This window comes from Narcine bancroftii, chromosome 8, assembly GCF_036971445.1.
Source record: "Narcine bancroftii isolate sNarBan1 chromosome 8, sNarBan1.hap1, whole genome shotgun sequence".
Classification (NCBI taxonomy): Eukaryota; Metazoa; Chordata; class Chondrichthyes; order Torpediniformes; family Narcinidae; genus Narcine; species Narcine bancroftii.
In genome coordinates this window covers 147,347,711-147,372,114 of record NC_091476.1, presented here as the reverse complement: position 1 = coordinate 147,372,114, position 24,404 = coordinate 147,347,711, and the positions used below count along the sequence as shown (strand labels likewise).

The 24,404-nt window shown below is 43.1% G+C and overlaps 1 protein-coding gene across 1 annotated transcript in view; it reads left to right on the top strand.

Annotated features, from left to right (window-relative positions):
- The first annotated feature begins 2,222 nt into the window (after positions 1 to 2,222).
- The window catches only part of zmpste24 (zinc metallopeptidase, STE24 homolog), a 42,498-nt gene continuing 20,316 nt past the window's right edge, over positions 2,223 to 24,404 (top strand). Inside the window, exons 1-5 of the mRNA XM_069895208.1 lie at positions 2,223 to 2,617; positions 3,659 to 3,805; positions 12,859 to 12,945; positions 16,479 to 16,595; positions 22,918 to 23,070. Of these exons, the coding sequence (XP_069751309.1) occupies positions 2,510 to 2,617; positions 3,659 to 3,805; positions 12,859 to 12,945; positions 16,479 to 16,595; positions 22,918 to 23,070 (612 nt within the window). The 5' untranslated portion in view covers positions 2,223 to 2,509. The remainder of the gene's footprint in view (positions 2,618 to 3,658; positions 3,806 to 12,858; positions 12,946 to 16,478; positions 16,596 to 22,917; positions 23,071 to 24,404) is intronic.

Sequence of the window (24,404 nt, the reverse complement as noted above, 5' to 3'; positions counted from 1 at the left end):
TGTAGATGGTCCATGAAGGGGAGGGAAGTTTGCATGATGTTCTGAGCTGCATTATCACCTACTGCTTCTTCTGATCTTGAGCAGAGCAGTTCCCATCCCATGCTGTGATGCAACTAGCAAGTTCGGCTTCAATAGCTATTGAGGGACATGGGAGACATGGCGAGCTGAGAAAGTAGAGTCGTTGGAGTGACTTTCTTGACCATCATGTGAATGTGGTTGGTTCAGGTCAGATTACTGAAATTGTTTACTCCCAAGAACTTGAAGCTCTCTAATTCCTCGCATGGATGTAGACAGGAGTTTGGTCTCTAACCATTTGCTGAAGTCTTTGTCTTCATCTTATTACCATTGAGAGAGAGTTTGTTATTTTGACACCATGCCATGCCACTCATCATTTTTTGATACCCAACCCATCATTGGTGTTGGAATGGTATTAAGCTGAACAGTCATGGGTGTAAAGGAAGTAGGGACTGAGGATACACCCTTGAGAAGTGCTAGTAATGAGTGTGATCTTGGAACAGCTATGCTCTAATAATACACTGTCCTCTATCACATTTCACCTGTAATCTGGCCAACATTTCCAGACTGCAATGCCATCTGAGATCACTTGATAACCTGAGTCTTGCACATGACAGTGAACCTATAGGTCATATATTGCCTGCAGTTAACAGGCATAGCTCAGAGGCAGCACTTTAGCTTCTGAGTCAGAAGACTCAGGATCTTCTCAGGAGACTTGAGTATACAAATCTAAACTGATACTGTACAGAACCATAGACTATTACAGCACATCCCTTTTAGTCTGTGCCAAACCATTTATTTTTGCCTAATCCCACTGATGTGCACCCAGTCTAATTAACACCTTTTGTTGGTCTGGATTCCTCCCCCATTGTTTGAATTCTGAGACTTTCTGAGATTTCCTGCTTCTGGCTTATTCCGCTTATTCCTTAAAGAAGGGCTCAGGCAATATATCTTTGTCTCCTATAGACGCTGAAAAGACCGGTTGAGTTCCTCCAGCATTTCAGTGTGTTTTGACCTATATATTCTTACCAAAAAAAGTTCTAAAGTCTCCCTACCTCACAACCCTCTATTTTTATTTCAACCAGGTGACTAAGTCTCTTAAATGTCCCTAATGTTTCAGCCTCCACCATCACCCATAACTCTCTGTGTAAAAATTTTTCCCCTGATATCTCCCCTAAACCTTCCACCCTTCACTTTGTACAGATGTCCCCTGGTGTTTGCTATTTCTACACTTTATCTATGCCTCTCAGAGACTTTTAAGTCTCCTCTCATTTTTCTTCGCTGAGTTGAAAGTGAAGTAGTAGAAGCTGATACAATTACAACATCACACATTTGGACAGGTACGTGGCCAGGAAAGATTCAAAGGGAGAAAAATGTGTCCAGCGCAGGTGGATGAATTGAGCTGAATGACCTCTTTCCACTGTGTACAACGCTATGACTCCATTTAATCTTGATCATACTGCTATTCATGCATTCTTTCTGTACGCAGATCGGCTGCTGTGTTTTCTACATTTCAGATATTACTGCAGTATTCACATGGTGGAGGCAGGGTCAATTTTGTCATTTAAGAAAGAGTTGGATAAGTACATGCATGGGAGGGGGGTGGAGGGATATGGGCAGGATGCTGGTAAGTGGGATTAGAGGAGGGTACTTGGATCAGTGTGGACTAGAAGGGCCAAATTGGCCTGTTTCCGTGCTGTAATTGTTATATGCTATATGGTAAACTGATGTCGCACTTGAGCAATGGCACCTGAGCTGAATTTGTTCAGAGGCAACCGAAACCTTCGCCCTGTGTCACTTACAAAAGTTAAGTTTAGTGTTATATGTATCAGCTGTTTCCTTTCCTTTAACAAACCTGATCGCATTATGGTCCATTATAAAACATTGCTTGGAATAAGGAGATAGGGCCAACAATCAATATATTGGAGGGACGTGCAAATTTAAAAAAATCTCCTCAGAGAACACTGGGAATATAATGCCTGCCAATATCTTTTCCTGTCCTGCCTTGAACATTTATTTAGTGTGCCATCCTCGCTGGAACTTGTGTACAATTAACCCAAATGTTTTACTTAATTGTTTGGTCGGCTGAAAATAATGGGATGTTTGTCATTTTGCGACACAAATGTAATTATTTGTTGATTAACTGAGGGTTTTTTTTGGTCTCATCCCTTTGAGGGAAAGCCTCCTTTGTCTGCACAGGGAGTCAAAGGGTTAGTGTTCCTGGGGGCCGGAACGAAGCGTCGTGACTCCCAAGCTTCCTGAGAGCCCGGACGGATTTCCGTGTCGCGCCGCCGGTATCGAGGATCCGGAGCACGAGTCTGGTGGGGGCAGGAAGAATAAAAAAAATCAATAACATTAGAGTGAAGGGGGACGGGGTGAAAGGCAAGTGCTGTCACCACAGAGAGCGCCTTCTTGGGCTTCAGGCGCCAAGGCAGAGTGATCCCGACAGGGAGGGTGTTTGCCGGCTTGTGGCTGACGGAAGGAGCGGGGAACGATGATCGCGGCCGTGGCACAGCTCAGCCCCGAGCACCAAATCTTCTATTCGGTGCTACTTTTCTCTTGGGCCGTGTATCTGTGGGAGGCCTACCTGGCCCAGCGGCAGGTGAGGGAGAGCCAGGACTGACCTCCCCCCTCCCCCCCTCCCTCCTTCCCCCCTTCCCTCCCCCCCTTCCCTCCCCCCCTCCCCTCCCCCCCTCCCCTCCCCCCCTCCCCTCCCCTCCCCTCCCCCCTTCCCCTCCCCCCCTTCCCCTCCCCCCTTCCCCCCCCCCCCTTCCCCTCCCCCTTCCCCTCCCCCCTTCCCCTCCCCCCCTTCCCCTCCCCCCCTTCCCCTCCCCCTTCCCCTCCCCCCCTTCCCCTCCCCCCTTCCCCTCCCCCCTTCCCCTCCCCCCCCTTCCCCTCCCCCCTTCCCCTCCCCCCCCTTCCCCTCCCCCCCCTTCCCCTCCCCCCCCTTCCCCTCCCCCCCCTTCCCCTCCCCCCCCCTTCCCCTCCCCCCCCTTCCCCCTCCCCCCTCCCCCCCTTCCCCTCCCCCCCTTCCCCCTCCCCCCCTTCCCCTCCCCCCCTTCCCCTCCCCCCCTTCCCCTCCCCCCCTTCCCCTCCCCCCTTCCCCCCCCCCCTTCCCCTCCCCCCTTCCCCTCCCCCCTTCCCCTCCCCCCTTCCCCTCCCCCCCTTCCCCTCCCCCCCTTCCCCTCCCCCCTTCCCCTCCCCCCCTTCCCCTCCCCCCTTCCCCTCCCCCCTTCCCCTCCCCCCCCTTCCCCTCCCCCCTTCCCCTCCCCCCCCTTCCCCTCCCCCCCCTTCCCCTCCCCCCCCTTCCCCTCCCCCCCCTTCCCCTCCCCCCCTTCCCCTCCCCCCCCTTCCCCTCCCCCCCCTTCCCCTCCCCCCCCTTCCCCTCCCCCCCCTTCCCCTCCCCCCCCTTCCCCTCCCCCCCCTTCCCCTCCCCCCCCTTCCCCTCCCCCCCCTTCCCCTCCCCCCCCTTCCCCTCCCCCCCCTTCCCCTCCCCCCCCTTCCCCTCCCCCCCCTTCCCCTCCCCCCCCTTCCCCTCCCCCCCCTTCCCCTCCCCCCTCCCCCCCGTATCCTAAATAGTAGCATCCCATCCTGTGCAGTAGAATACTTCTTTAGCAAACTTGTCTGTTTTCCTTTTATTTAGCGCAAGACATACAGACACACCACTCTGGTCCCTGAGGAACTGGGGATGATCATGGACTCTGAAACATTTGAGAAATCTCGTCTCTACCAACTGGATAAAAGTACTTTTGGGTTCTGGTCTGGGCTTTATTCAGAAACTGAGGGAACGGTGAGTGGTACTTTGTGTTCATCAAACGTATACAATTGCAGTGATTGACCGGAAAGATAAAATGAAAGGTAGGTCTTTCTTTTCCAACAATGACTATGGTTGTGACAGTCAGAGGTTTGATCATCCGAGGTCCCGGATAGTCTCAGGACGGTGTCTTGAGTCCAACCATTTTCAGGAATAAAACACAAAAATCTGTAGACACTGGTTGAAGTAAAAGCACAATTCTGGAGAAACTCGACAGGTCAAACAGTGTACTTTGTATAGCAAAGGTTAAAATACTGACATTTTGGGCTTGAGCCCTTTATTAAGTTATGGAGATGTACAGCTCTTCCTACCTATCCCTCCCACAGGACCCCACCACAGCTTATATCAAGCAACTGTATCTAACACCATCTCCAACCTCATCACCTCTGGTCACCTCCCTCTCACAGCTGCCAACCTCATTGTCTTCCATCGCTCCACTGCTCATTTCTATCTTCTACCCAAGATACACATACCCAGCCATCCAGGTAGACCCATTGTTTCCGGCTACTCTTGCCCACAGAAATAGTTTAATCTTACCTTGACTCCAGGCCCTTTTTATAAGAGTGGGGGAGAAAAACCATAAAGACAACTGCAAAATGTGCCAGGGCACAATTAAGATCACCCAAGGGCCTGATCAAATGAAGGCAGCAGATTCTAAAGCATAGCAGGGGATGCATGAGTGCTCTTGTAGAACTGATAGTGGTGGGCTCACCTCACTGACTGTCAATCAGGGACGACACCCATGGGAATCTCACTGGACAGAAAGGCCCATGCACTGCTCTGTTGTTTCACCAGTCTCCCCTTTAATGATTAAAATGTGACCCACATCTAGACACTAAGAAAATTATTTTATTTGTGTTATTTTTCTAACTAATAGATTTGGATTTTTTTTAGTCCAGATAGTTGGCCCTTCGAAATTTGGATTAAAAACTCATGCCAATATAACTGAATTAGGTCCTGGGAAGTGGGTGACCAGGGCTTTGAAGAAAGAAGGGTTGAGGTGAATAGACACATAAATATGCACAGAATAGAGGGCTATGGATCATGTGCAAGCAACAAAGAATTCTAAAGTGGCTCCGGGGCTTCCTGTGCTTTAGGAACTTCATCTCAATATATAAAGACTCAGGATAAGTGCTGCTCTTCAAGCACAAAAAGATGAGATTGATGAGAAATAAGCCATGATGGCCAAGAGGAGCAGCTAAGGAGGCAGGAAATGGGCCAGGAGGAGCAGCTAAGGAGGCAGCAATTGGAGCTAAGGAGAAAAGGGAACAATTGAATCTGAAAATAACACTTGTTGCTAAGAAGGCTGAAGTGAAGGTACCTGACAAGTTGTAAAGGATTTGTTGTTCAAAGCGACCTGTCAAGGAGGTCTGATGGTCAGGATCAAAATTTATTGTCATGAACAAGTCACAAAATTTGGGTTTTCTGGCAGCATTCATAGTGCAAACATTCATATTATGAACCATCTTACTACAACAATAATAAAAAAATTAAAATAGTAGTGCATGAAAAGTAAGGCAGTGTCTTTTGTTTCATTGATTAAGAAGTCATCACATGAAATGAGAGCATTTGATGTCAAGACAGAACCTTTTGTACCACGGTCACAAGGCATGGACCATTAGAAAGAACGATGTTGCTCAGAAGCAGTCAACAACAAGTGTCAATATGACATCAGTTGTAAAACTCTCCAAACCATTGAAACAACTGTTCAAGACCAGTTTCCTGAATGCCTTGATAACAATCAAAAACCTTCAAAGGAATACAAATGGTTCTGAGAAAATCTGACTGGTGAAAATAAATCAAAGGCATCTAAGCCAATATTGAAGATATTAATTTAATCAACAATAGATGAAAAAGAAGTATTAGAAGATGTTGCAAATACTGCTGGTGATTATTCCTGCGTAATTGAATCTGAGGCAGAACTAAAACAAATGACTGTTGCCCAGAGGTTACAACAGAGGAGGTCAATGAAGAAATCTTGCAACCTGCTGCAAAACTGAATGCAGAAAATTGCGCTAGGAGATGTAACTGACAATTTGGTGCAACTATATGCAGAGAATGAAATGTTGAAAAAGGTCTTGGAAATATTGGATAATTACAAAAACAAGGCAAATAGCGCCTTTGGAAGACTACACAAAAGAGTCTGGAAAAACAACCAACTGAAAAACCTCACAAAGATTAGCGTATACAGAGCAGTTGTCATACCCACATTCCTGTTCGGCTCCGAATCATGGGTCCTTTACCGGCATCACCTACGGCTCCTAGAACGCTTCAACCAGCATTGTCTCCGCTCCATCCTGTAAGGTAAAACATCATGAGATGGGAATGTGTAGGGAGTTACCCTGTACACGGCAGTAACAAGAAGGGGAGGTGTCCTTGTACTCCTGTTAGGTAAAACATCATGAGATGGGAATGTACAGGGCTGTAACAAGATGTAAATGCATCCTTGTACTTACAAGATAAGAGAGACATTGATGGATTGAGAGGCAGGAAGCTAGCAGGGAAAGGATAGCAACAGTTTTAGTCATTGGACAAGTAATGATATGATGATGTTCTAAGCACATATCCAAGGGTATAAAAAATCACCATTTTGCTGATAACGGCAGAATGCATTCTCCGACTAACATGTTTAGTCGCAAGTGTTACAATCCGGTAATAAAGAACAAAGAACCCTGATTTCGACTCAGCCTGGTGTTTGTCTCACTCATTCATGAACAAAGCAGACCTAACAATCCTCAACATTCATTGGAGTGACTTCATCTCCAACATCGAAGTACTCGAGATGGCAGAGGCCGACAGCATCGAATCCACGCTGCTGAAGATCCAACTGCGCTGGGTAGGTCACGTCTCCAGGATGGAGGACCATCGCCTTCCCAAGATCGTGTTATATAGCGAGCTCTCCACTGGCCACCGAGACAGAGGTGCACCAAAGAAGAGGTACAAGGACTGCCTAAAGAAAGCTCTTGGTGCCTGCCACATTGACCATCGCCAGTGGGCTGATATCGCCTCAAACCGTGCATCTTGGCTCCTCACAGTTCGGCGGGCAGCAACCTCCTTTGAAGAAGACCGCAGAGCCCACCTCACTGACAAAAGATAAAGGAGGAAAAACCCAACATCCAACCCCAACCAACCAATTTTCCCTTGCAACCGCTGCAACCGTGTCTGCCTGTCCCGCATCGGATTTGTCAGCCACAAACGAGCCTGCAGCTGACATGGACATTACCCCTCCATAAATCTTCGTCCGTGAAGGTAAGCCAAAGAAGAAAGAATAGAAATATTTTAAACTTTGAACTTCGAAAACAAACTGGATTTCAAAAGGAAGAGAATGAATCCGATGACTCTTCAGTTTTGAAAGTGACCAAGGGAAAAGTCCAAAGAATGGGCGGCCAGAAAAATTTAATTGTAGATAGAATTTACAAAAACAGAACAGAAGAAATGAATTGAAAGAGATTCAGTTTTAACAAAATCTAAAAGGTTGGAGGAGGAAGATTCATCTTTTGAAAGCAAACGAGTCATTGGTTAATAGCACAAGACAGCTGACTACAAAAAACAATCAAGAATGTATCTTGAAGGCCCAGCTAATAACAATGCGGAGGAAAGAGATATTGCATTTCAGAAACGTAAGAAAAAAGATGGCAAAATTCAGAGATTGAGTTTACTACAGCAGGGCTGAAAGCAGAAGTACCAATACATCACATGACCATTCTAGGTCGAGTTAGTCATGTCTCAGAAGATAATGAGAGAATTATTTTTTCCTATTAAAAGAATATGCAGAGAGAGAATCTAATAAAAGGCTTAAGAATGAGCTGTCAGAAAATGAGACTGAATTGGAGGTTGCAAAATTGGATCTGGAATTGTAGGAAAAGGCAATAGAAGCCAGAGTGGTTGAAAAGGCTGCAGTTGTAGTTAAAGAGATTTGTTGGCACGATAGGTGGAAATAGTCTCCTTTACAGAAGGGTTTTACAAATGCTATGGCTGTTGATGAGTTTGGAGGATTAATATTATTTGAATATTACCTTATCTATGATCGACTGCAGAAAGGAAAGAAAAGGATGAGCAAATCTGTTGCAGGGAAGGTTAAAGAGACTTGTCGATTAAAATTGAGAAGATCAGATAAATCTTCAATCTGTTTTGAAGAATTCAAATTCTTCCTATGAGTAGCAGAATGCTGAAGGAGGAAAGAAAGCCAAATGACATGCTGAAGGCACACCTCGTGCTCTCAAAAGGAAAGCTGTGCCTATTCTGTCTGAAGAAGGTCTGAGGTTTACTGGTTGACACTTTAATCCAAGGATTCTACAGAAGACAGAGGAACTTGATAAGTATAAACTGACTTCATTTTGTTGTTTTTGTGTTTTGTACTTTGCCCACAGGTCACAGGGGTGGTAATGATTGCTCTTTTCAAGGCTATGTGCTAGTAACCTCTGGCCTTGCGGCAAATGAAGAAATGTTCAAATGTTATGTGGTTAATTGTTTATAATTGATTGTACAATGTGTAATTATTATTAGAGACATTGTTTCATTATAATAATAGGGGCTGGTGTAAGAGCCAAAGGCTCAAGTCTTACTTATTGTGGTCATGGGCATGGGTGGTGCTCTGGGGTCCGTTGGCCTCTTCCCATTAGTCGCCTCTGTGAGGGCCACAACTGTTAGAATTGGGAGCATGTGCGGTTGGCTTGGCCCCAGCAGCAGCTTCATCCTGGGCCAGCGGGTATCTCAGTACACACGCGCTATGGAGCGTGGTGACGCACTCGGCTCAGCCCCAGCAGCGTGCGGCTGGAGCCAGGGCCAGCATGTCTACCAAATGAGGTTACGCGGGGGGATGGTTTCACTCATTTAAAAAGGAAGTTCGTGAGCCCATGTCGTCAGTTGGGAGATTCGAGGAGGGTGAGTTAGGCGTCAATAATTTTTCTCAACCGTTACATTATATGGAACGTTATAGGGATGTTGGAACATTTACACAATTGTTTTCTTATTAAGGATAATTATCATAGAACAATATTTATAAACATTTCAGAAAATGATCACAGTGCAAACATTTCTATAAACCACCTTATAAAATAAATAAAAATAGTGCACGAAAAGTCAAAGTCAGGCAGAGTCTGTGGGGTTCGTTGTTCATTCAGGAATCTGATGGCAGAGGGAAAGAATCTGTCCTTATGCAGTTGAGTACTGGTTTTTAGGCTCCTGTTTTTTTCCTGATGGTAGCAGTGTGAAGAGGGCATAGTCTAGATGGTGAGGGTCCTTGAGGATAGAGGGTGTTTTTTTAAGACACCATCTCCTGTAGAGTCCTAGATGGAATGAAGACTGGTGCCTGTGATGTTACTGGCCAAGTTAACAACCCTCTGGAGTTTTTCATTGTCCTGAGCATTGGCATCTCAGTATCAGACAGTGATGAAATCAGACGGAATGCTCTCCACGGTACACCTGTAGAAGTTTCTAATGGTCTTTGATGACATACCAAATAGTGACGCATTTCAAGCTGATGAACTAAGTTCAGCCAGGAGTGATTAAAAAAAATTTCAAGTATGAAATGAATCCAACAGTGTATTTCAGTCACTGGCATAACAAAAACAACAGCATTTTATAATTGCTTTCATTGCTCATACTTTGCTGTATTCTGAGATCTTGAAAATAGAAGTTCAATGTACGTTTTTCTTTGACTCTTCAAATAGATTCTCCTTGAATACAGTAATTTTTTTTAAAGTTTAAAAATGCCAAGAAAATAAATTTGGAGCAACAAGATATATTTGCAGCATAATTGATGTGATTATACTGTGATTAAGAAAACATCTGGTTTAATTATGCACAACTGGCCCAGCTACCAAAATCCCTGTTAATAAACAATGATGAGTATTTGTACTTTACATACATGCCTGTTTGACATATACTGCACTCATTTACATTAAACATCAAGACATCTGGAGGTGTGAAGGGATTGGATGTCCAATCCCTCTGCACCTTGTTAGGTCTGCTTTGTTCATGAATGAGTGAGACAAACACCAGACTGAGTCGAAATCAGGGTTCTTTGTTCTTTATTACCGGATTGTAACACTTGCAACTAACCATGTTAGTCGGAGAATGCATTCTGCCGTTATCAGCAAAATGGTGATTTTTTATACCCTTGGATACGTGCTTAGAACATCATCATATCATTACTTGTCCAATGACTAAAACTGTTGCTATCCTTTCCCTGCTAGCTTCCTGCCTCTCAATCCATCAATGTCTCTCTTATCTTGTAAGTACAAGGATGCATTCACATCTTGTTACAGCCCTGTACAGGGTAACTCCTTACACATTCCCATCTCATGATGTTTTACCTTACAACCTCCATCCCCCATACAGAAGGTATCAAAACACTTTTTCTTGACAAGGGACCCACTAATCACTCTCCTCCATCTGGCAGATCTTGTTCTCCTTCTTAATCAACTTTGACTCGTTTCACTTCCTTAAAGATCAAAGGAGATGCCATGGTTCCCAGCTATGCCTGCTTGTTTGTGAACTTTGTGGAGCAAGTATACATAGGCAAGGCCCTTCAACTTTTCCTCTGCTAGATTGACAACTATATCTGGGCTGCCTCATGCACCTGTGATGAGCTTGTCAACTTCATTCACTTTGCTGCCAACTTCCACCCCAATCTCAAGCTCACCTGGTCCATCTGACCACACTTTCCCCTTTCTTGATCTCTGGTTCCATCTCGGGAGACATGCTTTCTGCTGACGTATTTTACAAACCCACTGACTCCCACAACTACCTTGATTACACTTCCTCGTCCCCAGTCACCTGCCAGGGTTCTTCTCATAATTTCTGTCTCCACTGCATCTGTTCCCAAGATGTGGTCTTCTAGTCCAGATCATCTGAAAGGTCCGCCTTCTTCCACAAATGTGGCTTCCCTCTCACCACTATCAATTCAGCTCTCACCCACATTTCCTCCATTTCCTGCTAATCTGCCCAGTCCCCTCTACCCCCAGACACAACAAAAACAGGATTCCCCTTGTCCTTGCCTCCCACCCCACCGGCCTCTGCATCCAACATATTATCCTCCATAATTTCTGACTCCTACAACATGATCCCACTATCAAACACATCTTCCCCTCTCTACCTTCCATAGGGACTCCTCCCTCATGCACTCATTCTTCCCCACCAATGCCACCCCCATAGCACCTTCCCCTGTTGCTGCAGGAAGTGACACACTTGCGCCCACACGTCCTCGCCACAATTCGAGATCCCAAACAGGTCTTTTAGTGAATCAGAAGTTTACTTGTGTATTAACAGGAGTGATTTATTGCATCCAGTGCTCCTTTTGTGGACGTCTCCACGTCAGAGAAACCGGACACGGGTTGGAGATTGGTTTGCCGAACACCTTCACTCTATCCATATCATTTGACCTCCTTCCCACTCCCATACCCACATGTATGAGCATAACCTCCTATACTATCCCACCAAAACCACTGTTACGAGTCCAGAGGACCCTAAAACTCAGCAGCAATAGGAATTCACCAAGTCAAATGGTTACTTAAACAAAAGTTGCTTTTAATTTTCTTTAAACATAAAACAGAATCAAACTTTAACTTACTAACTTAACCCTCTTCAAATTCTAGGTGCACGTGTATGTAATAAGTATATGTTCAGGAAAGTTCTCACTCCTCTTCAGACAATTCTTATACTGTGTACAGAATTTAACATTTATGAATTTTCACCAAGCTCTGGTGTTTAAAGGTAAATGGTTACCACTCAGGAAGGTTCTTGTTGGGTTCAGAAAGAGATTTGTTGCTTGTTGGACACACAAGCTGATTCCCTCCAATCAGCCACTTCAATGACTTGCTGAAGAAACTTGCCCCATCATGGGTTTTCCAAATGATAATCTCTTCTTCCAGGTCACCACAGAGTTCCTCTTGTTTCCCTTGTTTCAGGAGAAACGCTCTAGCCAGCCATTTCCTTCTAAGGACTACAAAGGTTTTCAACAGGCTGAACTCAGAACTCACAACCGGTCTTCAAAATGAGGTTTTCAACAAGCCTTCCAGCTTACCATGTTGCAGCCTCCCAAAAGCCACTGCAGAGAAATCCTGTTTGGTCTTTCTCTCTGCTTGCAGAACCAATTAACAACTACTTGTGAAGTCTCAATAGGCACTCTTAAAAGTTGCTGTAAAGTCGCTGTGGACATGGAGTATCTTAGCAAAAGCTCTTGCATTTTAAATGAGATGTATTTTTGTGAAATGTAAATGTCTGTCTGTGAAGTGACCTACACTAAACCCCCACAGTCTATCTCTTTTATAAAACCTAATTATATATTATATAACCTGTAATACTACTCATAAATGGGAGGAACAACAGTTGATTTTCTGTCTGGGCACTCTCCAATTGGATTACATTAACATTTACTTCTCTGGTTTCTGCTAACCTACTTTCCATTCTCCCTGCCTTCCCATTTCCCTGGTCTTCTTTCCCTTAACTCTCCACCTCCTTCCCTCTCTATTAATTGAGTCATTCCCCCTTCCTCTGGTTACTGTTGTGCCCTCCCTCTCTTGACCACCTAATTCCTACTGTCCTTTTGACCGTGCTCCTCCCCCCCACCCCAAAAATTTTGTTTGGATGTCTGCTGATATTTTTTCCACACCTTGATGAAGGCTCAAGCCTGAAATGCTGGTTATGTATTTTTGCTACATAAAGGATGCTGTTTGACCTGCTGAGTTTCTCCAGCATTGTGTATTTACTTCAACCATGGTGTCTGCAGACTTTTGTGTTTCAATTTTTATTTTAAGACATTATCAGTCTCTTGATTTCAATTGGACATTGAAAATGTGTAAATTTGATGATGAATGGGAAATTGACTGCAGGACATATCTTACTAATATCTTCCTTGAGGAATTTTAGTTCCGGATTTCAGAAGTTCACTGAAAATTGCCTGGGTGTGATAACACTGAACTTGTCACCATTGCCTGGTTGCCTTGAGCTCTGGCTGAGTGACTGTGGTAAAGTTACCTGAATACATTTGTTAGTTTCAGTTTTAATTTTGCCACTCTTGTTTGCAGCTTATTCTCTTGTTGGGAGGAATTCCTTTCCTCTGGAAAGTGTCTGGGAACATCATTGGGCATTTTGGACTCGGTGCTGAGTATGAGGTAAGTGCCACTCAAAAGAGAAACAGTTTGAAACAGTTAATAATGAATTTAACAGAAACAGTCAAATAAATGGACAAGAACATACACTATGAACCATATTGACCAAAATACACATAAACATTTCCCTCTTGAATATACACAGTGTCATTTTCTCCCCTTTCCCCCCCCCCCCACTCAACATTCAAAATATATGATACATTAAACCCATTAAACACTGTCCGAACATTTTGTGCTTTGATGTCATTTGGAATGAACACTGGTTTTAATTTCTAGCACATGATGGACTGAGCATTGTTATTTGTTATAATATTTCAGTTATTGTAATTCTGAGTTTCCTGACTAATTAGTTAAATAGGTCCTTGTTTAAAAAAATTTTAAAGCAATTTTTTCCCTGCCTCTTCCTTCCCCCTGCTCTACCCAACAAACTTTATATGCACAGAGTAATCTCCATTATCTTCCTTTAGCAGTCTTTTGAAAGCAGGTGCATTGAGGATAACCATATAACCACTTACAGCACAGAACAGGCCAGTTCGGCCCTACTAGTCCATGCCGTAACAAATCCCCACCCTCCTAGTCCCACTGACCAGCACCCGGTCCATACCCCTCCAGTCCTCTCCCATCCATGTAACTATCCAGTCTTTCCTTAAATGTAACCAATGATCCCGCCTCGACCACGTCTGTCGGAAGCTCATTCCACATCCCCACCACCCTTTGCGTAATGAAATTTCCCCTCCTGTTCCCCTTATAATTTTCCCCCTTCAATCTTAAACCATGCCCTCTAGTTTGAATCTCCCCCACTCTTAATTGAAAAAGCCTATCCACGTTTACTCTGTTTGTCCCTTTTAAAATCTTAAACACCTCTATCAAGTCCTCTCTCAATCTTCTATGCTCCAGAAAAAAGCCCCAGTCTGCACAACCTTTCCCTGTAACTCAAACCTTGAAATCCTGTCAACATTCTCGTGAACCTTCTCTGTACTCTCTCTATTTTGTTTATATCTTTCATATAATTTGGTGACCAAAACTGTACACAGTACTCCAAATTTGGCCTCACCAATGCCTTGTACAATTTCATCATAGCCTCCCTACTCTTGAATTCAATACTCCGATTTATGAAGGCCAACATTGCAAATGCCTTCTTCACCACACCATCTACCTGAGTATCAGCCTTGAGGGTACTATTTACCACAACTCCTAAATCCCTTTGTTGCTCTGCACATCTCAATAGCCTACCATTTAATGCATATGACCTATTTAGATTTGCCTTTCCAAAATGTAACACCTCACACTTATCTGTATTAAATTCCATCAGCCATTTCTCAGCCCACACCTCCAGCCTTCCTAAATCACCTTTTAATCTATGGTAATCTTCCTCACTGTCCACAACACCACCAATCTTTGTATCATCCGCAAACTTGCTTATCCAATTCTCCACCCCTACTTCCAGATCGTTAATATATATAACAAACAATAGTGGACTGATCCCTGAGGAACTCCACTAGTCACCGGTCTCCAATTAGACAAACAATTTTCTACCACTACTCTCTGACACCTCCCATCCAACCATTGCTGAATCCATTTCACTACCTCATTTATACTAATGCCTCCACCTTTTTTCCTAACCTCCTGTGGGGAACTTTGTCAAAAGCTTTACTAAAGTCTAAATAGACAACATCCACAGCTTTCCCTTCATCAACTTTTTTTGTAACCCCCTCGAAAAACTCAATCAGGTTTGTCAAGCATGATCTACCCCTGACAAAACCATGCTGATTACTCCCTAGCAATCCCTGTACCTCCAAATATTTGTAAATACCATCCCTCAGAACACTTTCCATCAACTTGCCCACCACAGACGTCAGACTCACGTGCCTATAATGGATAGTTGGTTGGGAAAATATGGTTTGTACAAGTTTAATTTTAATTTATGGGTGATGAAGCATCAACAGGTGCAGATCCAGGTTTGCCTCATACTGGGCTTCATTAAATATATTAAACCGGTGTTCATTATGCAACTTTTTACTTGAACAGCTGCTATAGATTGCATTATGGTGTGGGATCTCACTGGAAAAGTAAAGACATTAATAATACATATATTCAAATCAAACTCAGGATTAAGGGACTGAAAGTTGTGAATCTACAGAACCTACAGATATTCTGCTTTGTAGAAGTGGCTTCTCAATTTTGGTCTGCCTTTTTATTTTTAGGAACTGGCTGGATTTTAACATTTATTCCAATTCATTCTTGCCTGTTTCCCATAACCCTTCTCCCAGTCTCAAAAATCTATCTAGCTGCCTCTTTAAAACGGCCCGTGTTTCAGCATCTGCTGCTTCCTTGGGCAGATTTGCTCGTCTCTGGGAGAAGCAGTTCCTTGTCTCTATTTGAAATCTGCTCCCCTGAATCCTGAGACTATGTCCCCTTGTTTCAGTATCACCTGGTAGTGAAAATAATTTGTCTATTCCTTTCATAATTGTATGTTTCTACCCCACCCCCCCCATCCTTCTAAATTCCTCATAATCTAACCCTTCATTTCTGGTAAGCATCCTCTGCACTGCCTCCAAGCCGTATATCATTTCTCAAGGAAGGAGACCAGAACTGCACGCAATAGTCTAGATGCTGCCTCACCTGTACTCTGTACAGTCGCAACAGAATCTCCCTGTTCTTAAATTCTGTGATGTAACTAGGAAGAGAAGAAAAGAAAATCACTTCCACCACCGAGTGGTCTTTTCATTTATATTCCCCCTTGGTTGCATTTACTTTTTAAATATTTTAAAGAAATTTTTACTTCATTTTCAGAACATTTCTATTGAGCAAAGCATTTTCAAAGTTATTTCTAAGTTGTTAAGGCCCTATGCAAATTGTGGGATGAACATTAAAAAAAATTACTAAGTTCTGAAGAAGACCAAAAAAAACTAAGAAAAAGTAATTGAATTTTATTAATTACAGTAATTTTCAAAAGTTAGTATACACATTTAGTGGGGGACAGTGAGAAGATGTTCGAAGGGATTTTGGAGTAAGTAGTTTGAGCAGCTTAATCACATTACAAAACATTTGGTAAAAAGATTAAATCGTTTCATTAAATAATGCACGGGGTGGGTTTTACCTCAGTAACTGATTTTTCTTTCTAATGCATGTTCTTTGGTGCCCTGCTGTTTGTTGCTGGAGTGTAGGGGACTTGATTGGATAGGTTTGTGGTTTCTTCTGCAGAAACAAGTGAGTTTAAGGGCTGGGTTAAGGTGAGCAAAGGGCCTTGAACTGGCTGAGAGCGGGAGGAGAGTGAGGGTAAAGAACAGAGACTGAATAGACCTGGGGCTGTGCAGGAGTGGGTCAGATAATATGGCTCATTGCAGCAGAGGCTGCATCTTGTAGAGTTTCTTGTGCAGAATATCTCCCACCGAAGAGCTTCCTCCTCTTGGATCATTGTGATCACAACTTGAGACTATGTCCCCTCGTTTCAGTATCACCTGGTAGTGAAAATAATTATTGATTGCAATAATTATTGCAGAAAGCAACTATTGATTGTTCTTGGCTGTTTACAGATAACCCAGTCGCTGGCATTCTTATTTCTGGCGACCTTGTTCAGTGCCACCACAGGTCTCCCCTGGAGCATCTACAACAACTTCATCATTGAAGAGAAACATGGTTTCAATCAACAGGTCTGTCATTTCCCAGAAAAGATTGCTAAGAATATGTTGGGATTGTATTGTGACCTCTTAATTTTTTCCATAGTAACAATATTATAGAATGGACAGACTTTTTGGTAAGGGGTCTAAATGATTATCTTGATTTAAAAATATTTAGTCATTGAATCACAAATTAAGTTATCTTTAGACAAATGTTTTCTTGGGATGTGATGTTGGAAATCACACTTGCATTCTACAAACTAGTGTGACTTTACTGAGAGATACAGGGTTCAAACAATCAGTCCTTCCCCCCACCCCCCCCCCCCCCCCCCCCCCCCATACTGCAATGTTTCACGCATTTCTATGCAGTTGTCCAACCTTCAGTAAATGAAAGAATGTCCAGTAAAATACCTGGTATCCAGCACCTATGAGGATAAGTGAATTTTCTGGTTGCTTGAGATTGCATGTGGCGCGATTGGCTAACTAACAGCGAGGTGCACCAATTTTAAACTGGTATTTTTTACCTATTTCTGAGATTTTTTTTTGTTGTTGGTTGCTTGAATTCCACATAACGGGGGTTTTACTCTACTCTTATACCAAGGATTGCACTGCAAATCACAGGGAAATTAGTTTAACAGTAAACCAGATAATCAAAAATCATTAATACAAATTATATAACTTATTTCAAACTTAACCATGTCCGTGCCAAAAACATTGAAGGCATTTCCACTGAGCCAACTCTGGATTTCAACTAACCTTGAGTGCAGCTCATTCATTCTGTGCAGACCCATTTTGTGGTTCCTCAGATTATCCCTGTGGCTCTGAAAGCTGCAGAATGGCTCTGATTTGCACCTTGTTCTGCCCAGGAACTTGGTTGTGAATTTGATGATTTCCTGGAAGATAGGATATCAATGCTGTTGTGGGTGGTTAGATGCTCAATGGATTCATAGCATTATTTGTTCAAGCCATTTGCTGAAGTAAGGTGTACAATGAACAGCTGCAGAGAAAGCTTGTAATTGAATCTGATGGCTTGACTCATCCCTGGAACATTGATTTCTTTCAAAGACCCGAGATACAGAAGCAATTAGATATTCGTTTATGCTTGCGTCAAGTCTATGGATGCATTTCCGTGCATTTGCCATGTTGAACTCTAATGTATCTGTGTATGGGTTATAGAAAACAATTTTAACTCTGGGGTAAGTTGGGGTTGATGGGGGAATAACAGATCAAATAATCCACAACAATAACTGAAGTGTCTTGTGTGCATTCTCAGTGTGACACTTTTCACTGTGTACTTTGGTCTTGAACTTGATCTCTCTCTCATTATAGAGATAGAACCTTTCCTTTTATTTTAGTCCTACTCCAATCTAGGTGCATAAAAATGTCAATTGATTTAACTCCACTATCTCAGCTGCTGGCAAGCTCTGCACATGCATCAGAAATTGATTGAGGACGGTCTTGTCTGTGGGTCATAGCAGCACACTGGCTGTTGTTGGGAAGGCGTAAACAAGAGGGACTGCAGATGGTGGGAAAACTGGATGCTAGAGGAACTCTGTCCTGGATACTGCCTGACCTGCTGTGTTCCTCCAACATTTTGTGTGTTTCAGCAGGATTTGGACCCAGCAGCAATGAAAGCCTCGCGGGAGGGTTTGCTAGTGCTCGTCTGGTGGGTTTATACTAGATTTGCAGGGGAGTTGGAACTAGAGTGCTAGAGCAGCTAGAAGAGTGGAGGAGGAATGTGAAAATTCCATGCATCATTCAAAGCCAACAGGTTGTATGTGATGGAAATGTTCTTTGGTCTGTCTATTTCAATGTAAGGAATATTACCAGAAAGGCAGACGAACTTAAGAGTGTGGATTGACACTTATTTCAGGAGGGGCAGGACTGGTAGCTGAATGGTTCCATTGCTTCAGACGTGATAGAATTGGGGGAAATGAAAGGGGGAGGAGTGGCAAGAGGGAAAATGTCACAGCTGTGCTCAGGCAGGACAGACCAGAGAGCTCGTCTACTATGGGTGGAGCTGAGGAATGGGAAAGGTATCACCACAATCAGAGGGTTGTATTATAGACCACTCAATGAGAATTGCAGGAAGCTGCAGGAAACAAGGTTGTGATAGTAGGAGGTTTTAATTTTCCACATATTGACTGAGACTCTTCTACTGTAAAGGGCTAGATGGCTTGGAGCTTGTCAAATATGTTCAGGGAAGTTTTCTAAATCAGCACGTAGCGGTGTCAAGTAGAGTGCAACACTGGATCTCCTATTGGGAAACGAGACAGGACAGGACAGGTGACTGTGTAGCGGAACCTTTTGGGTTCAGTAATCATAATGTCATTAATTTTAAGTTAATTATGGAGAAGGACAGGTCTGGGCCTTGGGTTGAGATTTTCAATTGGAGAAAGGTTAATTTTGAGGAAATGAGAAAGGATCTACTAGAATGTATGGATTGGGTTAAGTTGTTTTCAGGCAAGGATGTGCAAGGTAAGTGGAGGACCTTCAAATGTGAAATTTTGAGAGTTTGTATGTTCCTATCGTGATTAAAGGCAAGGTTAACATAGGGAAGCTTGGTTTTCAAGGGATATTGGCAATCTGGTTTGGAAGGAAAGAGAATATATAGCAGGTAAAGGCAATATGGAGCAAATAAGGTACTTGAGGCGAATTAAAAAAAATGCAAGAAAAACCTCAAGAAAGAAATCAGGAAAATTGGTCCCCCTGAAGATCCGAGTGGTCGCCTTTATATGGAGCCAAAAGAGATGGGAGAGATCTTCAATTTTTTTTTCATCAGTATACACCCAGGAAATGGGCACAGTCGTGGGAAGTAAGGAAAAACGAGCAGAATAGAACTTATACAAATTAAAGAGGAGGAAGTGCTTTTTATCTTTTCTATTTTCAAGCAAGTAAGGATGGATAAATCCCCAAGCCCTGACAAGATATTCCCATGGACCTTGAGGGAGGCTAGTGTAGAAATTGTAGGCCCTCTGGCAGAAATATTTTAAATGTCGTTAGCCACAGGTGTGGTACCGCGGTATTGCAGGGTAGCTAATATTCTGTTACTTAAAAAAAGGCTCCAAAAGTAACCCTAGAAATTATAGGACAGTGAGCCTGACGTCAGTAGTGGGTAAATTATTGAAATGTGTTCCAAGAGGTTGGATATACAATTATTTGGATAGCCAGAAACTGATTAGGGGTAGTCAACATGGCTTTGTACGTATTAGATCGTGTTTAACCAATCTTGTCGAGTTTTTCGATGAGGTTACCAGGAAAGTTGATGAAGGAAAGGCTGTGGATGTGGTCTACATGGACTTTGGTATAGAAATGGCCTTTGACAAGGTCCCACATAGGAGGTTAGTCAGGAAGGTTCAGACGCTAGGTATTCACGGTGAAGTAGTAAACTAGATTCGACAATGTCTGGATGGGAGAAGCCAAAGATTAGTGGTGGATGATTGCTTCTCAGAGGGGAGGACAGTGAGTAGTAGCGTGCCTCAGGGAGTGGTGCTGGGACCATTGTTATTTGTCATCTATATTGATGATCTGGATGATAATGTGGTAAATTGCATCAGCAAGCTTGCAGATGACACTAAAATTAGAGACATGGTGGACAGCGAAGAATGTTTTCAGAGGGATGTGGACCGACTGGAAAAATAGCAGATGGAATTTACTGAAGACAAATGTGTGGTGTTTCATTTTGGAAGGACAAACCAAGAAAGGACATGCGTGATAAATGGTAGGGCACTGAGGAGTGTGAAAGAACAGAAGGATCTAGGAATACAGATACATAATTCCTTGAAAGTGGTGACACAGGTGGTTAGGGTTGTAAAGAGAGTTTTTGGCATATGGGCCTTCATAAATCAAAAAATTGAGTATGGAAATGGGATGTTATGTTAAATTTATACAGTACAACTGATTTTCCAAAATTTCCATTTATCCAAAATCTTTTCGGTGCTGATCTGACCTCACAGGTTGAAAAAAAAATTCACTCGACATGAAATTAGAATGACGAGTTCCTCGTTTCAGGTAACTCCCTCCCCTCTCTCTTTCCATTTCTTCTTTACCTTTCCCTATTGACTTTTCTCTCCAACTCTCCTCAAACTTCATGCCACTGTCGCCCAGCCACAAGCAGTTGGAAGAATACCTTGTCCCTGTGTCATCAAGGAGAGCGGCCTCCTGGGCATGAACAGGACCTCGGGCTCAGTGACGTTCCCTCCCTCTTCTCCCTTTCCTCACCCCTTCTCTCCCTCCATCTCCCCTTCCCTCTCTTCTCTCCCTCCTCCCTCGGCCTTCTACTGTACATGCCTGCGGTAAGCTTGGTGGGGGGGATTCTGAGACGTGAAAGTCAGGACCTCCGGTGACTGGGGAGGGAGGAGCCCACTGACTCACCAATGAGTGTGCCATCAGCCCAGGAAGCCTCCCTGAGATCAGTGGCAGCGGTTGGTTGGTTTCAGTGATTGGTGGTTGGGCTGTGTCAGGGACAGCGGCCAGGATTTTTTTGGTGAGATTTAAACATTATTTTGATGTTTAAAAAGCCTTCCCTTGTTGTTTAAATGTTGATACAAGTGATTTGCTGTTGCTTCTGGGCTAAAAATGACTAGTTCTCTGGGGAAAAAAAAAAGTTTATCCGTCATAGGTGCTGCCTTGACTATTTTGGATAATCAGAGTTGTACTGTATAAGACATTGGTGAGGCCAAATTTGGAGTATTGTGTGCAGTTTTAGAAAGAGTGCAGAGAAGATTTACTAGGATGTTGCTTGGACTTCAGGAACTGTGTTACAGGGAAAGGATAAACAGGTTAGGGCTTTCTTCCCTGAAGTGTAGAAGAATGAGGGGAGATTTGATAGAGGTATTTAAAATTATGGGGGGAGGGGGAGGGGATAGACAGAGTAAATGTAGATAGGCTTCCACTGAGGTACAAACCAGAAGACATGGATTAAGAGTGAAAGGGGGAAAGTTTAGGGGGATCATTAGTGGAAAGAGAGTGGTGGGAGTGTGGAACGAGGTGCCAGATGTAGTGATGAATGTGGGCTCAATTTTAACATTTAAGAAGGATTTGGACAGGTACAGGAAGTATGGAGGGCATATCAGTGGGACCAGGCAAAATAAAAAGGTACAAATAAAAAGGTTTGGTGCAGAATAGAAGGGCCGAAGGGACCTGTTTCTGTGCTGTAATGTTCTATGGTTCGATGAGAACTTGGGATAATACGAGTAACTGAGTGGAGCCCACGGACGCTGGTCAATTTGAATGCTTTTTTTTTGTGTGAACTGATTGAGGTTCAGGTAAACTATATTTCACACACACTCCTCAATTAGCGAAGATCAGGGCTGCATCTGGAGTGTTTCACTTCCCGTGGTCTGAAGAGACTGAGCAAATTGCTTTTGCTCTCTGTATAAGAGAAATGGACTGACCTGTTTAGTATTTGTGGCGGCTCCTGTTTACTTTATAATAGAAAGCAGCTTCTCCGTTCTATTGCTGTTACTTAGTCGAAGCTTTTTAATTTTGCTTATCCATGTTGGATGCAGTAAATTATTTGATGTGTTTTTTTAAAAGTTGGCTCTAATTACTGTTCTTCAGTGTAAGAGTTTTATCTGTTTCACAACACCTGAATGAGCCAACTCTGAGCACTCTCTGGGATCCAAAGGCCATTTTGCCTGAATATTATTTGGAGACACTAAAGGGAAAAATACCTGCATCATGGGGTTTGCAAAGCTGACTTTTATTGCCTTTTGGCCAGAATCAAATGATGTCTGTTGAAGGGACTCCCGCAGTACTCTAGAACAGGCTGTTCCAGGACTTGACTGCAGTGCCAGCAAAGGACTGTTGTATCTGCATGTGGTAATTGTTTGTAGAAGAGTGGTGGTGGGGTGGAGAGAGTAGAGTGAGAGAGATCTTTCAAAATTAGGCAGGTTTCCCTTTCAAGGTTTGGAAGGGCAGGTGTTGATCTTGGATGGGTGCAGGTTTCCCTTTCAAGGTTTGGAAGGGCAGGTGTTGATCTTGGATGGGTGCAGGTTTCCCTTTAAAGGTTTGGAAGAGTGGGTGTTGATCTTGGAAGCTGGCCCTTTATTGGAGAGTGGAATTTCAATCCTGACCTTTGAAACAGACTTTCAGATAATTGAAATGTGTGGAATTCCTGCTGCTGTATTTTTTTAAACTATTAACACAGATTTTACTTTATTTATCCTGGTTAGAAAACTAATTTTTTTTTAAAACCGTTTGGGTAAAATTGCTGCAGAACTCATGTAGATCATGCTCTTTTGAAAGAAAGGTGCTAATATAGCCTGAGCAAGAATATGGTGTTTGTTTCATAGACTTTCAGTTTTCTGGGTGCTCGGGCTGAGTTGTAACTGACTGTCTTTAATTTCTGCAGACTCTGGGTTTCTTTTTTAAAGATGCCTTGAAGAAATTTGCAGTAACTCAGTGCATTTTGCTGCCTGTGACCTCGCTGCTGTTGTACATCATTAAAATTGGTGGAGATTATTTCTTCGTCTATGCTTGGCTTTTCACATTAATTGTTTCTCTGGTGAGTAATACTAGTTTTTTAACTCTGCTTTTCCTCTCCTTCCAATCTGATTTTTTTGTTTCCTTCTCTTGAAATGATGGAATATAATTCAATGGGGAAAAGCAGCCTTTCCACTTATAATTTGTGGCAATTCCTGTAAGCTTGTCCAATAAGGGACAATATTTATATGGCTGCTGGACATCTGTATGATCCGATGCAAAACAGCTGCATCTCCAGATGCACTGATTCATTTTCTTGCATTTGTTTTGAACCATGTGACTGCATCATTTTCAAAGTGATCCATGTGTAATGAATTTCAGAATACTCTTGTAGACAAATGCAGCAAATTAACAATACTTAACAATATCTTGCAAACAGCTGAAAGATTTATTTAGTTAATTTTAAGAGGAAAATGTTAATTTGGTAGGTTTATTTGTGGGCAAATGAAAAATGCTGTGTCTAGTTTGTTGTTCAAACCACAAAAGCCCCAGAAGTAGTTTCTCTGCAAATTGAAGGAATATGGAGAAATATTGGGGTACAGGATCAACGCAAGTAAAAGTGAAGTGATGCCAATGAGTAACGCAGACTATACAGAATTTAAAAAAGAATCACCATTTAAATGGCAAGCACAAGCAATCCGATACCTAGGGATCAGGTTAGATAATAACTTAAGCCACTTGTACAAACTAAATTATCAGCCACTAATAAAGAAATTGCAGGAAGACTTAGAACATTGGAAAGAATTACCACTAACGTTGATAGGGAGGGTAAACTGCATTAAAATGAATGTGTCCCCAAGGATATAATACTTATTTCAAATGTTACCAATTCCTTTAACAGAAAAATTCTTTAATGAACTAAAGAGAATAATAAGGAAATTCTTGTGGAAAGGGAGGAAACCAAGGGTCTTTGGCTTGGCTTCGCGGACGAAGATTTATGGAGGGGGTAAAAAGTCCATGTGGAGGGGGAGGACGTGGACCTGTCCTCGGGCCTGCGCAAAGGAGCTTTTAGGTGGAGTGCAGTGCGCGCAGTACTGGCCCCACCCTTTACACCCATGGTTCGTGTGCCGTGGCCAAGCAAGCTGGGACGTGGCAGCGAGGTCCTTGGGTCGTAGGTTTTATATCGGAGTTTTATAGGAGGGGAGGCAGGCCCCTCCAGCCCGGGTAAGAAACCAAGGGTAGCGTTAGATAAATTAGCAGAGAAGTATAATCAAGGTGGTTTGTAGTTACCAAATTTTAGAAATTATTATAGAGCTGCACAATTAAGGTATTTATCAGATTTTTACCAGACAAAGGAAAAACCAGACTGGACTAAGATAGAACTAGATAAAATAGGGGAGAAGGTACCAGAACACT